Raw genomic sequence first — 15,673 nt, 5'->3', positions numbered from 1 at the left:
GTTTTATCACTTGTGCTGCTGTTTCTTTAAAAAATAATACAGAGATATACAAGGTGTCACTGCAGATGAGGCTGTTGACAGATGAGTCCTATAAAGAGGCCACAATGTCCGAACAATTCAAATCCAAACCAACAACAGTGATTACTCTTAATAATATGATGATTATATAGTGTTTACCTGCAGGGACTCCCCAAACACAATCCCTGCCTCCAAGAATGCTTTATAAGATCCGCATTTTCTCATAATATTTGTATCCAGATTTTTCTCTTTGACCTCTGCACAGATATTTGTTCCCTTCCCTCATAAATCTCTTCTCCCTGTTTGACCCTTTGCATTTTATCAGGAGCAGTCAAGGCTGCGACCACTCATATACCAACAGCAGCTTACACTAGTGAACGTTATGAAACTCTGGCTTGACTGAAAGTTCAAGCTTGTAAACAGCACAACTATAAATTGTAAGCTAGCCAAGGGCTCAAACACTTTGCCTCCCATCGACAATATGTCATCACCGGGGAGACTGCTCTTTCTGTGTTTGATAGCTCTGTATGGGTGCATGTGTCAGAGACATGACGATCAACAGCAGGCCATGTTCCTTGCAGGTCCCATGACTAGTGAACAGGTGAAAGGACTGAATGAAGAAGTATTTGAAGGACAATTGCTAGACACTTTTGACTGCGGTCAGCCCATACCTCCTGGTTCTAGACAGTACTTTGAGTACCTCCAGAGCAGAGGGGTGACCCACTTCAAGATGCCACTGTCATGGGCTCAGCTTCTTCCTACAGGCCTCCCCAGCCAGCCCCACCAGGCTGTGGTGACCTGTTACCAGACCCTGCTGAGCCAGCTGCTGGAGTCAGGCCTTCAGCCTCTGGTTGTTCTTCATGGCTCCACTGTGCCAGAGGCTCTGAGGTCAGGGTATGGAGGCTGGGAGAGCCAGGAGCTGGTGGACATGTTTCAGCAGTACGCAGAGTTTGTGTTTGGGGAGTTTGGAGAGCTGGTAGACTCATGGGTGACACTAAGCAGCTTGGATGAACTAACAGGTGCTGAGCTGCAAAACGCTCTTGATGTACACAGCAGAATCTATCGCCGTTACCACCTGATGTTTCCCGGGAGAGGTAAGAGATCAGTGTTTAGTTGAGAGCATTAATGTTCTGAGTTCTTGTGTAAAACTTGTAGTTTGTATAGAAGGAGGAAAAATATTGAAAAGGGGAAATATTTGGTCAGTCATTGTTCAAAAAAGAGGGCTTGCAATTGATAAAAATATTTATGTGCCTTTATTGTTTCCCTCCACTCTTGTGCCTGTTCCAAACATACAAAGCCAAGAAACCACATGTGGCTGGAGAAACTGAGATTCTTTATCTTTGCATAGAGAATTATTTAGGTAGTTTTACTGGTTATTTGACACCTAAACACCAATTAAGTTTAGTTCAAGTCCAGTTAATCTGTATTTTCATTCTTTAATACAGTGTTTATCAATCCCCATGACTGTATCAGTGACAAAGCACTATTCCTTTGATATTTAATCATATTGCGAGAGCGTTGATATTCTGCTGTGCTGCAGTTGTCCAGTTTTATTATATGCACAATGATTATGGCAATGTTTATTGAGATACTGCCCCTTCATATCTGTTATCCGTATGTGCCTAAGGTCATGATAAGGAGAGTGCTAATGCAATGGGAAGGAGAATGTGATTTGGACGCAGTAAACTGACAACAGAATTAATTTGTAATTTGTTGCAGAAGGAAAAGTATCAGTTGGGGTAAAGGGCAGTAAAATCCCAATCATCTGTGAAACCCAACAACAGGTACGATCTCACAGTCACATAAAACACACAGCAATCATTCTAATATAACGCATATTTCAAGGTGCCTCCTAATAGATAAAGGTGTTTGATAAATGTGTGAAGTTAATCTTTATATGTGAGAAAAGAGTTCCGCACCCCGACACTCACACATGCATCTTTTTCAGAAATACTTAGATTTCCTGTCTGTTAAAGTTCAGTATGACTGCACCGCTGAGCACAACCTGGCTGAAGAACTGAAAAATGTCATGGTACGTCCGCCCTCACAGTTTTAATCTGGTATCTGTGCTGCATTCACCTGAACTGAATGTGTCTGTTTTCTCAGGGAAAGTGTGGAAAGAAACCGGTTCTCATTTACGAGTTGAACATCCATGGCTGTTCTCCTTATCACTTCCTGTCTGATACCAAAATATTAGAAGGTAATCTTTCATTTGAAGAGTCCTGAACAGAGATAAGTTAATTATATTGTTTGCTTTAGTTCCCTTCAAACTCTAAGTTGAAAACAGAATTATATAAGAGATGAACACTTTTATTTGCCTCAGTCATAGTTTAGACATTTTTTTATTCATAAATAAAACTGATGGCACATTATTTCTATCATCTTGTGAAAAATGCAAATGGTTCAAGGATTCTGTCATTATTTTTATGGCAATGAAGGACACATGAATATGATATATGATTTATTCTGTGTAATATATTATCATTATACTTTCACAGTGCTGAGAAATGCAGAACAAAGTGTTCTTGGGTTGGACATGGTGGATCTGTTACGTCCTGCTGACTCTGTCCCAAACAGGTATGTAGTTCAATTAGACAGTGAAGTATTTATTCCACATTGAAAATGTGTGAGTAAATGTGTCATTGTTTGATTTGTGAAGCACAAAACACCAAACAATATGTTCAGATACAAAATGAAAGCAAATTCATTTTTTTGAGATATTTGGAACGTAGTGTATAGAATTCACAATTTAAGTTAAATAGGAAGTGCATCAACATTTCTCCATCTAATTTTTTTTTAATGTCTTATGTTCTCAATATTAAGAAAACAACATCAAGGGGAGGAAACCTACAATAGAAATGATCTCCAAACTTCATCAAGTTTCAAAACCTACTCCAAAACTCTGAGCAATTTTGCCACAATGAACTCAGCCCAGCGAGATGCTTTCCTGAGCGAATCCTTCCCTGCAGACTTCCAATGGGCCACCTCCAGTGAGTCCTTCAAGGTTGAAGGCGGCTGGTCAGAAGGGGGGAAGGGGGAGACCATTTGGGATCGCTTTGGTCATGAAGGCCTGGCCTTTGCTAATCAGACAGCTGATCTAGCCTGTGACAGTTTCTACAAGGTGGACTATGATGTCTACCTCCTGCGAGGTCTCCATGTCAACACCTACCAGTTCTCTATCTCCTGGGCCCGTATTTTCCCCTCAGGCCACAGAGGCAGCCAATCAGAGAAAGGGGCTCTCTACTATGACAAGCTGATCAATGCACTCAATGAGTCTGGCATACAACCTGTTGTCACTCTCTACCACTGGGATCTGCCTCAAGCACTCCAGGATCATGGTGGATGGACCAACACTTCCATTGTTGAAGCCTTCAAGGACTATGCAGACTTCTGCTTCTCCAGGTTTGGAGACAGGGTCAAGACTTGGAACACATTCAGTAGCCCCTGGGTGGTGAGCCATGCTGGCTATGGCACTGGTGAGCACCCCCCTGGAGTAAAGGATTATGTGGTTGCCTCCTATCAGGTGAATGTACAGTCATTACTATACTATAAATACATGTAAATATATGTCACATGACATTTACCTGACAGTTGTTTCCATCTCTGCAGGCCACTCACAATATACTCAAGTCTCATGCTGAGGCCTGGCATGTCTACAATGACAAGTACCGAATGAAACAAGGAGGGAAAGTGGGCATTGCATTGAATTCTGACTGGGCTGAGCCCATGGACCCCTCCAGACCTGAAGACATAGCAGCTGCAGATCGCTACCTGCAGTTCATGCTGGGCTGGTTTGCACATCCCATATTTGTAGATGGAGATTATCCTGCAACACTCAGGACTCAAATTGAAGAGAAAAGAAAAGTGTGTCCCAATTCTGAGCCTGCAAGGCTTCCAGTTTTCACTCTTCAAGACAGAAAGAGGATCCATGGAACAGCAGACTTTTTAGGGTTAAACCATTATACCTCCCGGTTGGTCAACAACAGTGATGGTGGCTGCACCCCTGGTCCTCAGGGAGTTGGTGATTTCCATGCTCATGTGGATCCATCATGGTCCTCTACAGCTTCTGACTGGATATATTCAACACCATGGGGCCTTCGAAGGCTTCTAAACTACATTTCCACAGAATACTTGAATGTTACTAAAGTGCCTATCCACATAACTGGGAATGGGATGCCTAGCGAGTACAGTGGGGACACTCTCAATGATACCAGCAGGATAGAGTACATGAGGAGTTACATCAATGAGGCCCTGAAAGGTATGCTGTTGGTAGTAGTGGATACTGTCACCTGTGTTGTTAGTGATTTAGATACATCTTTTGTACAAATCAATGGTTAAGTGATAGATAAATTATAAAAATATTGTTTGTGTCTTGTACCCTGTAAATATTAATAATAATGATAAGAAGAAAACATTTTAAATGGTTTTGTGGCTCAGTGTCTCTATTCTCTCAACAGCTATACAACTGGATGGCGTAAATGTTCAGCGGTTTACTGTCCAGTCACTCATGGATGGTTTTGAGGGTCCACAAGGCTACAGTGAACGGTTTGGACTCCACCATGTCAACTTTGATCTACCCGACAGACCCAGGACTCCAAAGCAGTCCGCCTACTTTTACTCTGAAGTTATCGAGAAAAATGGTTTTGCTTCCAAAAAAACGTTCTTTCATGCACCAGATAATGCAAATACGAAGTCAAATAAAGTTTCCTCAATGCCACCTTCCACAGTCCCGTCACAAGCCAAGGGTGTCTGGAGGAAATTCTCTAATCAAACCAATTTTCAGAGAAAACTCTACCACTATGGTGTCTTCCCACAAGGCTTCAGGTGGGGAGTGTCATCATCAGCTTATCAGATTGAAGGTGGCTGGAATGCAGATGGAAAGAAGCCCAGCATCTGGGATACATTCACCCACAAACCTGGCAATATTCCTGGTAATCCTAATGGAGATGTGGCCTGTGACAGTTACCACAGACTTGATGAAGACCTCTACATGCTGCGAGCTCTGATGGTGAAGTCATACAGATTCTCTCTGTCCTGGTCCAGGATCTTTCCTGATGGTCGGCGTACCTCCCTGAACCAGAATGGTGTTGATTACTACAATAGACTCATTGATGGTCTCTTAGCCTATAACATTACCCCCATGGTGACACTCTATCACTGGGACCTCCCTCAAGCTTTGCAGGACATTGGTGGATGGGACAATGTAAACATGATTAATATATTTAATGACTTTTGTGACTTCTGCTTTAACACGTTTGGAGACAGAGTAAAGTTTTGGATGACCTTCAACCAGCCTCAAACAATTGCATGGTCAGGATATGGACTTGGACAGATTCCGCCAAATGTTAAAAATCCAGGAATTGCACCATACAGAGTTGCACACAACCTGATTAAAGCTCATGCCAAGGCCTACCACACATATGATGATAAGTATCGGACATCCCAAGGTGGTCTAGTGTCCATTGCCCTCAATGCTGATTGGATAGAGCCTCAAGATGTTACGGTTCCCAGAGAAGTGGTGGCAGCTGACCGTGCTCTGCAGTTCCAACTGGGCTGGTTTGCGCACCCTATTTTCAAGAATGGTGACTATCCTGATGCAATGAAGTGGCAAGTTGGAAACAAAAGTGAACTCCAAGGTCTTTCAGAGTCAAGACTTCCTTCCTTTACTGAAGAAGAAAAGAGCTTCATCAGGGGAACTGCTGACATGTTCTGCATAAATCACTACACCACAAGGATTGCAAGCCACGCTACATTGAGGCTCACACCTCATTCTTATGAATATGACAGAGATTTGTCAGAAGCAGAGGAAAGTGATTCACCAACTACAGCCATCGGTAACCAGAGAGCTGTTGCCTGGGGTTTGAGAAGACTCCTCAACTGGATCAAAGAAGAGTATGGAGATCCAGAGATTTACATTACTGAGAATGGAGCAGCCACAGACAATACGATCACAGTTGATGACATAGATAGGGTATTTTTCCACAAAACTTACATTGATGAGGCTTTGAAGGGTAAGTACACACATCAGTTTCTAGATTTTCAGAAAATTAAATTTGTTAATCCGATAATCAAGCATTTTGAGGATATAATCTGTGTCTCTGTCCTCCTGAATGAAATGACAAATGCTGAATGCCATATGGTTGGTCTGTGCAGCAGTCACCTTATTCTTTGGAATCATATAGTACAAAATGTAGGCCACCCTTCCACAAACATCAACTTTTTTTCATAGCTAATAATGTTGTCTTTACCTGTACTTGTACTGTCTGCAGCCCATAATCTTGATGGTGTGAAGGTGAATGGATATATAGCAACATCTCTCATGGATTCTTTTGAGTGGCTTAATGGATACAAAGTTGGATTCGGGCTGCACTATGTGGACTTCACCAATCAAAACCGTCCAAGGATACCCAAACGATCAGCTCACTATTATTACCAGGTCATGAGGGACAATGGTTTCCCATTACCAGATGATGAAAAGATGCTATATGGAACGTTTCCCACACATTTTAACTGGAGCACTGCTAGTGCTTCCTACCAGGTAGGAAATGCCAGTACATTGTTGAAGATTGCTTCACACTGATGTATATGTTCTTAATATTAATTAAGCAACTTTGAGGTATTTTGCAGTGCTACAATAACACTTTTTTGCCTTTCAGATTGAAGGGAGCTGGAGAGCACATGGAAAGGGATTGAGTATCTGGGACAAGTTTGCCCATACTCCTTTGAGAGTGAGCAATAGTGACAATGGGGATATTGCTTGTGATAGTTATAATAAGATTAATGAGGATGTGGCGGTGCTGAAGAAGTTAAAGGTATCCCACTACCGCTTTTCCGTATCCTGGCCCAGGGTGCTTCCTGATGGAACCAACAACTACATCAATGAAGCTGGACTGAACTACTACCATAGATTACTGGATGCCTTGGAAGCTGCTAACATTCAGCCACAGGTAAGCAGTGTTGCAGTTGATATTATTGAATTAGGTCCCTGACTTTAACACTGATATTTACCATGTTTAGGACTTGCTCATTTCTGGCGTTGATTGGCTTGAAGTAATTGTAAAAAAATTAAATGTTGTGCCAAAGAGAAAAAAATCCCCTGTGTAAGAAGTGCACTGTAATACAGTAATCATATTCTTTCTTTTATTTTTCAGTTGACCCTATACCACTGGGACCTTCCATTGGCTTTGCAGAAAGTAGGGGGATGGCAGAATGCAACAATTGTAAACAGATTTAGAGATTATGCTGATGTTTTATTCAGACGACTTGGAAACAGAGTGAAGTTCTGGATCACTCTGAATGAACCATACATTGTCGCAAACCTTGGCTATGGATATGGTACCTTTGCTCCAGGTAATAAAACAACATTGTTTTGAAATACATGGGCAGTGACTGTGACAAAACCGGTGAAACATCTTTAATAAAAGTAAGGTTTTATGTATACACAAAAGTAGTTTTAGACAGATACAACATAGTTTAATTTAAACTTGTGAAGTGAATGTGAGAAACTCTCCCTACAGAAATGTGTATAAGCTTGAAATAAGAAGCTAGCTGTTTTAGTTTTACTCTGTATGATGTTGAATGTTCTTAAAAGTATACAGTTAATAATGCTTCAACTGTTTCAGGCATTGTGGGTAAGCAGTATGTTGCGGCTCACAACCTGATCAAGGCCCATGCTGAGGCTTGGCACCTCTACAATGACAAGTACCGCGCAGCACATGGAGGCGTCATCTCCATTACCATTAATTCTGATTGGGTGGAGCCACGGAACCCATATAAACAGGAGGACGTGGACTCAACCAAGCGCTACTTGCAGGTAGACAAGTAGACATAGGAAATATTTCTGCCACTTTTTAATGATTTTTACATCTTTACAAAAAATAAGGTTAATTAGGTGTCAGGTAAATTAAAGCTCAGAAAAAAACCTGTTGACTTGTAATAATCATTGACCATGTGATTTATGCTGCAGTTCTTCATTGGCTGGTTTGCACATCCCATCTTCAATGGAGATTATCCTGATTTAATGAAAACAATCATTCGCAGAAGAAGCCTCGCTGCAGGTCTCCCTGAGTCACGGTAAAGTAACAATAGTTTTTACCATCCCAAGCAGAGAAAGAGGCAGTTTTTTTAGCTCTAAGTATGAATATCTTAAATTTGTAAGATGGAATCTAAGATTGGGTTTTTAAAAATAACTATCTGTTCTATAGCCTTCCTGAGTTCACTCCTGATGAAATCAGAAGAATCAAAGGGACCCATGACTACTTTGGCTTCAACCATTACACTACGGTCCTGTCATACCCTGTTGATTTGGGAAATCAGCAGGATTATGAAGCTGACAGGTAGGCTTGAATAAAAAAAAGATACCTTAATGAAGTTTGATTATTGATTTTTCTGTATCTCATATGAGCAGATGACTCGTATGATATTTTTGAGTCGTGCTGAGAGAATGTCCAATCCAATATCCAGGGGTACTGGAACAACACACGACCGCACATGGATTGAATCTGGCTCCTTCTGGCTGAAGATAACGCCATTTGGATTCAGAAAAATCCTTAAGTTCATCAAGGATGAGTATGGAAACCCGCCCGTCTATGTCACAGAGAATGGGATCTCAGAAAGAGGACCGGTGGACCTGAATGACATTCACAGAACACACTATTATAAGAACTACATCAACCAGGCCCTGAAAGGTATTTAAAGAGGAATATAGAAAAAATATCCATCTAATAATATTTCTGTCTGTCTGTATGTGGAAAACACATATTTGTAGCCCAGGGAAGCGATTTGTCTATTTGTCTGCATAACATTCATTTTGTTGCTGAAATGCTTTAGTCCAGAGCTTAACTACATATACACATATTTTTGAAAAGTTCTAAACTTGGGTCTGAAGATTGTATTGATTGTTTAACAGGCCACAGAAATAGATGACACACAATGTATGAAAAATTACAGCAGCTCCTTCAAGGCACTTTTCATTTTGGTTGATTATTCTCCCTCAATGTTAATACTCTGGAGCTACATTGTGTAGCTCCAGAGTATTAACACAGGACAAGAAAACAGCCCATTTCAAAAAGGCAGATTTAGAATGGCCAATGCACTAGTAGAAGAAATATCAGTGTCACTTAAGAGAGTATGATATCATACCATATATGAATATGTCTTTCAGCCCATGTTCTGGACGGAGTAGATCTAAGAGGCTACACAGCCTGGTCACTGATGGACAACTTTGAGTGGGCTTCTGGCTACAATGAGCGTTTTGGACTGTTCTATGTGAACCGTTCCAACCCCACACTTCCTCGCATTGCCAAAAACTCAGCCTCTCGCTACGCCTCCATCATCTCCTGCAATGGTTTTCCAGACCCAGCGACCGGGCCCCATGATTGTTTGAACCCTGAAGCAGAAGGTAACGCGACGCTGAGTCCATAGACTCAAATTCAATGCAATCACTTTAGGATGTCTGAAGTAGTGCTGCCCACAGAGTTTAATTCTGGGAAGTAGGCAAAATACTTGGAGCTGCAATTCGGTCACACATGATGAAAAATACATGTGTGTAAAGTGATGATATTATGTCAACCACAGTTTTTCTTGTTTTCAGGTACAACTGCATCCCCTGCGACCACAGAGAGCACTGGTCATACAACTGTTCATACGACTGACCCTGTTCTGCCTCCGAACACGGTGGACTTCCTGGGTCTGGAGCTTTCGCCTCACAATGCTGAAGTGGCACTTTACGTCATCTTTGCATTTCTTCTTGTCAGTGTCCTGGGGATCGTCCTCACTGTGTATCGGCTCCTGAAAACAAAAAAGAAATTGAAGAGAGCAGCTGTGAATGCCGTTAAGATGGAGAAGATGTGAGCAAAACTTTGGAAAAGGAGTGAATTCTTCATTAACAGTCAAGTGAGATCCGTCACCGGGTCCTGATCAGGTCACCGATCTACCTCTGAATGAATTTGTGTTTTCCCATTCAGATGCCAACAAGAAAGACCATGTACCTCATGTGACATATATAGAAGGGAAAATTTAAATTAATCCCCTATTCTTTTCAAAATTAAACAAAAAATCTATTTTTAACATTTGTTGCCACACTTTCTTGTCAAAATTAGATAATTAGCATGACCACAATGAAAGAGGCCACCCTCTGAACTGGAAATACACAGAATGAGGTTATCAGCTTTTTTATTTGATACATGTTATTATGAATTATTATTGTTATCATTTTTTCCCCCTTCTATATCAACATTTGCTGTCATATAGTTCCTGTTTCATTACAGCAGTTTCTGAGCTTACTCCCTTTTGCACCAAAACAATCGGTGAACATTGCAGTCATGGATCTGTCATCCAGTTTGTCAGTGCAATGTTGTGATCACTTTAATGTTTCCAATATTTCTTTTGTGAAACAAAGATTGTACCTGTGTTGTTTTCAGATGCCTGTGTCAGTGTGAATGAATAACCTCTAGGTGGCGCCAGTAAACCATTTTTTCATTGAAGACAGGTCAGTTGCTGTTGCTTCAATGTGTAGCAGTTAAAATGTCTTTATATATTTGTATTAAAATAAAAGTTATAGCTACATCAATAAAGGAGAAGGAAAAAGAAAGTTGAATTTGAGCTCCACCCTGCCATTTGTGCTGTTTATTTCTATCCTGTTTTGTGCAAATGACTTTCTTTTCTTTTCTCCTTTGTCCCCGCAGACACATGTAAACCTTTTTGAGACCTTGGGTCTCTTGAAAGGCGCCAAGCTATTTCCTTATTTAGTACCTTTTTGATGTCAGGAGCTATATGCAACATCATGTTAAGAAACACATTTAACTGAAAGTTTATATGCCACCTCTTACTGTTTACCTATTTGATAGCTACAGTACGTCAAGGGCGTCTGTTCACATCAATCAATCACACTTTATGTGTACAGCAACTTTTAAACAAATCAAATGCAATTTAAAGTAATTTATGGGTGACTGACAATAAACATGAGTTAGAAACCTTCTGATTTAGAGATATATTCCTACCAAAGCAATCAATAATAGAAAAGACAACAATAAAAGAAAGTTAGGACAGTAAAATACTGTATATACAACCGGCACTAAAGATTTTAGAAGAACAAAATTGAACAGAATAAATAATAATGATAGAAAATCAATATGAACAATAAAAGCATACAATTATAAAATGATACATAGAAGTAAAACTGAATAGGTTTTGGTTTTTAATTTGTTGTTTCAGTGACTCATAGTGTAACAGCTAAAAGCGGGATTACCAAATGTTATGGTTGTGTTTTGTCTGTGGAACAGCTTAAATGGAAGAAGCAGAGGATCTGAGGGACATTAATGCTATTTTATATACACAGATATAGTTTGATAATGTCACCTTCAGCAGACAATGAAACCCCCATCTGTGTGTGTTGTGACCTGAGCTTGTCTGATCTACCCAAGATGTTTCCAGCTCTGAGCAGCCGAAGTGTAAACATGACGCCCAGGTAGACACATTAATGATCCCCTTTATGCACCCTTTAAACACACCTGTCACCTGCCCACACAGAGATGTTAAACTGTTGCTTCACCTTATTTCTACACAGTCTATGGGCTCCATACAGTAATGGCTATTCTGACAATACTTGTCATACTAACTTGTTGCCAGCCACTGCTGAGAGTGTGCTGTTCTTTTAAAAAGACACAATCATCAACGGAAGTGTCTGACACAGAGAATCAGACACTGACAGGAGCATCCGGAGAAGTAATGAATCCACTTTACCAGTCTGCAGGTTGTTTTTTCGGGGGCCGCTTTCACTCGGCTTCACAATAACCATAGAACCACATTTGAGCACACACTTTGAGGACACAATCCAACACATTAAGGCCTATGTGGGTTTTTGCTTGCCACTGTTTCACCAATGATTAGTAGCTCATACCATTCCAGCCTGCAGGAACCAGTTGCACATGTCTTTCCCACTCAATAACATCATCCACACACACAGCTCCTTCCTTGTCTGAGGGGTTATCAGGGCAACTATGCATCTTCTCTACTCACCTGCTTTGAAACCTATGTCTGGTCTCCAGGGCGACGCGCCTTTACAACAGGATGTGTGCATTAACTCGCAGTGGGAGTCAGTTCTGCATGCTCTCCCCTGCTTGCTCCTCAACAGCTCTGATCAACAAGGGGTCTGTTAAATATCTGAAATCCCAGTGTCAGCCCAGATGGGGTTTGAGTCCAACTGGAGGAAAACATATCGGCTCCTAGTTTTCATTAAATGTTTTTAGGTCACGTTGAATAACTTATAAATGTTTGATGACTTGCACATGAGGGCCTGCTGATCTGTGGGATAAACACACTCCTTTAAGATGCTGTTGTAACTTAGAAGCCGTGACATAATCATCAGGAATAACTGGATCCAGCATTAACTTGAATTTAATTATTAAGAAAAGATGGAAGCCAAAGCATGACAATCAGCATGTGCGTACATTTATGCGTATGTGTGCTCAGTCTTTCTACGAAACCAAGAAAGAAAGGAGCTGAGATCACAACACACACATTGGGAGAGCAATTTCATTCTCAATACCTTTACATCCGGTATGATTACAACTAGATTGCTTAGGTATACAATATGCCTACTCACATATACACGATTAGTGTTGGCAATACCTTTCTGAATACAATCGTCATAACTGCTCTCTTCATCTCTGCAAGACATTTTTTCTCTCCATTTATATTTGACACTGTCTCTCTTAGTTGTTTTTTTCCTGTTAAAACGTTTTTTTGGTAGTTTCTCCTAACTCTTATTTAGGGTTAATGACAGATGATGTCCACTTTGTTCACCCCAATGAGGCAACTTATAATTTGTGAATAGGGGCTAACCAACTGATTATGATTTCTTGATTGAAAATAGTTGTTGCTGCTATAGTAATGGTTGAAATCATATATATTTATATAACCTATAAAGTGAGCTCTTAAGTTTAACATAGTTCAACACTACCACATTCAAAACAGTAATTTTCTCAAATAGATCTAACAAAAGATATCTGGTTAACAGACTAAATAATACTTCACTGCATGTATAGTCGGACTGGTTAAGTCCACTTTGATAATGCACCAGCCCAAATCCCAAACTCAATCCCCTTCAGTTACGTGAATAGTTTATACTAGTTATTATATATATGTATGATTTGTTGATAGTATATGAATATTTTGTGGATCACATTAAACTCTTCATAAAAGCAATTAATTTGCATCCCATTCAGTTTTCTTCATATGTAAAAGTAGATTTCACATTACGCCTTCGACCCTCCACACTCCCGTCACCTTCATCTGTGTCCATGACAACATGATTTGCACGGACACGCACATAAGAAACACACTGCACATCTCTACATGCCATGTGGGACATTGGCACAAAAATGAGACCCGATGCTCTGCTGTTGCTTTAATCAAATACTTGCTGGGTGGAAGTCTCCCCAAAGTGTCATGGAGGCAGAGTGATGGTGATTACAAACTGCTGCACGCCATCTCCGCTCCCCAGCAGGCCCTCTGCATTTATGGGCACAATATGGAACAGTTAGCAAGTTCTTGACTTAAAACTCCTAAAGTCGGAAAGAAAATAGTTTGCACTTTGCTCTCCAATGTTTTGATTTGTTTTTATACCTGTACACTGGCTGTGACTTACATTTTAAATTTAGATCTTGATTTTGTCCGATGTTGCGATCTCGTCTAACACACAAGTGCTAAAGTTACGCTTTTGAAGAGGCATTGTTTGGAGAAAAGTGGGAATGTTCTCCACTCTTTCCAGGAAAGAGGCTGAGCACTATAGTTGAAACACTAGATCAGGAAAACATTATTAAAAAAATCGTGTGGGGTGGGACCCTGGAATCTGAGCCGGCCAAAATGGAGCAGGAATATTTTCATTCCAATAATGGCAATGTGATACTTTAAGAATGTTTCCAGCTGAGCCGAGGCTGCTGCAGCCAGCACCTTCTGCAGCATAGATCTTAAGGGTTATACCAGGTGTCAGTGTAATTTTTGTGAAATACAGCGACAGAATTATCAGAATCATGAATTAGCATCGCTATAGACAATTCTGATTCATCATTCACAACATAAAAAAGCATTTTCGCCTTTGGTTCAATGATAGAATTTGCGTAGGGCTGTTTTAACGGCACAGTTCCAAGGTGTCACTATGGCTCCAATTGCTGCATTGGAAAATGTAAGGCTCTAACAAAACGTCAAAAAACTATTCTCAAATATAACATCTGTGAACAGTTAGACTAATAAATGGTTGGGTGTTGTGTCTGCTTCCCGTGGCAACCTCAGATGTGGTAATCCAGGTTGGTGAACATGTTGCTGTGTGTTACTTTTACAAGTCTAATTAATGAAGCATGTGCTCTCTCTCTCGCTCTCTCGCTTTCTCTCTCTTTCTCTCTCCCTCTCTCTCTCTCTCTCCCTCTCTCTCTCTCTCTGTCTCTCTCTCTCTCTCCATCTCTCTCCTACACACACATACACTGACATAAACACACTGCCCCAGAAGAGGACAGGGTTGCTGTGTGTTGTTTTTTTTAAAAGCTAAAAATTATAAATAAGCCAGGTCATATATTCAGTGATATATGTGTAAAGCAAACCCATTTGTATATCTGTCAATAAATAGCATGTTGTTACTATACAATTATAGAAAGCTCTGTTTAGAGTATAGCCTTGGATCATTATTCTCCATCCACATATTGTTATGTGCATTTTCAATGTGTCCCTAAAAATGAAGTTGAAGTTCCTGAAAAAAAAATATTACAGGAAATTATTGCACTCTACTGATGGCGGAAAAGCTGATGTCTTGTTAAAAAACAAAACGATTCAGTAAAATGGGAACAGACTTATACGGTATCTTCATGACGTACACAGAATATGTGATTTAAACTACCACCAAAGCCTCTACTCCACTGACGTCACTAAAAGTACATGGAACATCAGATTGGCATGGAGGGCTGAGGAGACTTACTGGTCGGTTGTCTTGTAGTTAGCAGCATTAAACAAAAGCTACTTGGGCCATTACCGCAAAACTTGGTGGAAGGATGCAGAATGGGTCAGCAAAGAACCCATAAAACGTTGGTGCCGAGGCGGATCAGGGAAAAATCTGTCATGTTTGGGGAACTCATATTTATGAGTGTGTATAATTTGCTGCAGATCCATATAAAAATCTGGTACTTGTCAATTTAAATGTGGTTTAATTTCCTTTAATTCCTTTTTGGTTATTAGATTATGTTTTTGCATCTTATTTTGTGTGTTTAAGTGTAATGCTCATTAAAAACCAAATGAAAAGAGCCATACTAAAATGTTTTTAATGATGTAATAAAATGCACTTTGGCTTATATTTTGTTGACTCATCTAATATTGACATTGGTCTTAAAGACCAGTATCGTTCATGTGTATTTATACATAATTAGTGGGGCATGTTAGCTCAGATGAAGGCCTCTCTGACAGCATGGATACAACTCATTAGTTACAGCTTATGAAAACACAGGCCGAGGATGTAAAGACATCTGCCACCCAGATGTGACTTGGCTAATAAATCAAAATGGAAAAACTACGTACGTCAACACTGCTTAACTCAGGGCTGATGTCAGACTTCTAAAGCTTCTGTTTGAATAATGAAATCAGATACACACCAGGTAACAGGCTGGCATAA

At 40.3% G+C, this 15,673-nt stretch overlaps 2 protein-coding genes across 2 annotated transcripts; both read left to right on the top strand.

The window, feature by feature from the left end:
* The first annotated feature begins 499 nt into the window (after nt 1–499).
* LOC138411807 (lactase/phlorizin hydrolase-like) lies at nt 500–2,244 on the top strand. The gene is made up of 5 exons (XM_069532811.1): nt 500–1,112; nt 1,738–1,802; nt 1,878–1,883; nt 1,967–2,050; nt 2,125–2,244. Exons 1-5 carry the CDS (start codon nt 500–502, stop codon nt 2,242–2,244), a joined length of 888 nt encoding a protein of 295 aa, XP_069388912.1.
* Nucleotides 2,245–2,854: 610 nt separating this feature from the next.
* Nucleotides 2,855–10,590, top strand: LOC109631110 (lactase/phlorizin hydrolase-like). The gene is made up of 12 exons (XM_020089708.2): nt 2,855–3,541; nt 3,628–4,276; nt 4,476–6,029; nt 6,288–6,556; nt 6,675–6,965; nt 7,170–7,368; nt 7,641–7,831; nt 7,985–8,091; nt 8,223–8,354; nt 8,482–8,705; nt 9,182–9,418; nt 9,611–10,590. The coding sequence occupies exons 1-12, from the start codon at nt 2,939–2,941 to the stop codon at nt 9,868–9,870; spliced, it is 4,716 nt and encodes a 1,571-aa protein (XP_019945267.2). The 5' UTR covers nt 2,855–2,938; the 3' UTR covers nt 9,871–10,590.
* The last annotated feature ends 5,083 nt before the right edge of the window (nt 10,591–15,673 follow it).

The sequence above is a fragment of the Paralichthys olivaceus genome, chromosome 10, assembly GCF_024713975.1.
Source record: "Paralichthys olivaceus isolate ysfri-2021 chromosome 10, ASM2471397v2, whole genome shotgun sequence".
In the NCBI taxonomy this organism is placed as follows: Eukaryota; Metazoa; Chordata; class Actinopteri; order Pleuronectiformes; family Paralichthyidae; genus Paralichthys; species Paralichthys olivaceus.
The sequence above is the reverse complement of the archived record's forward strand: the minus strand, read 5'-3'. Positions and strand labels throughout refer to the sequence as shown.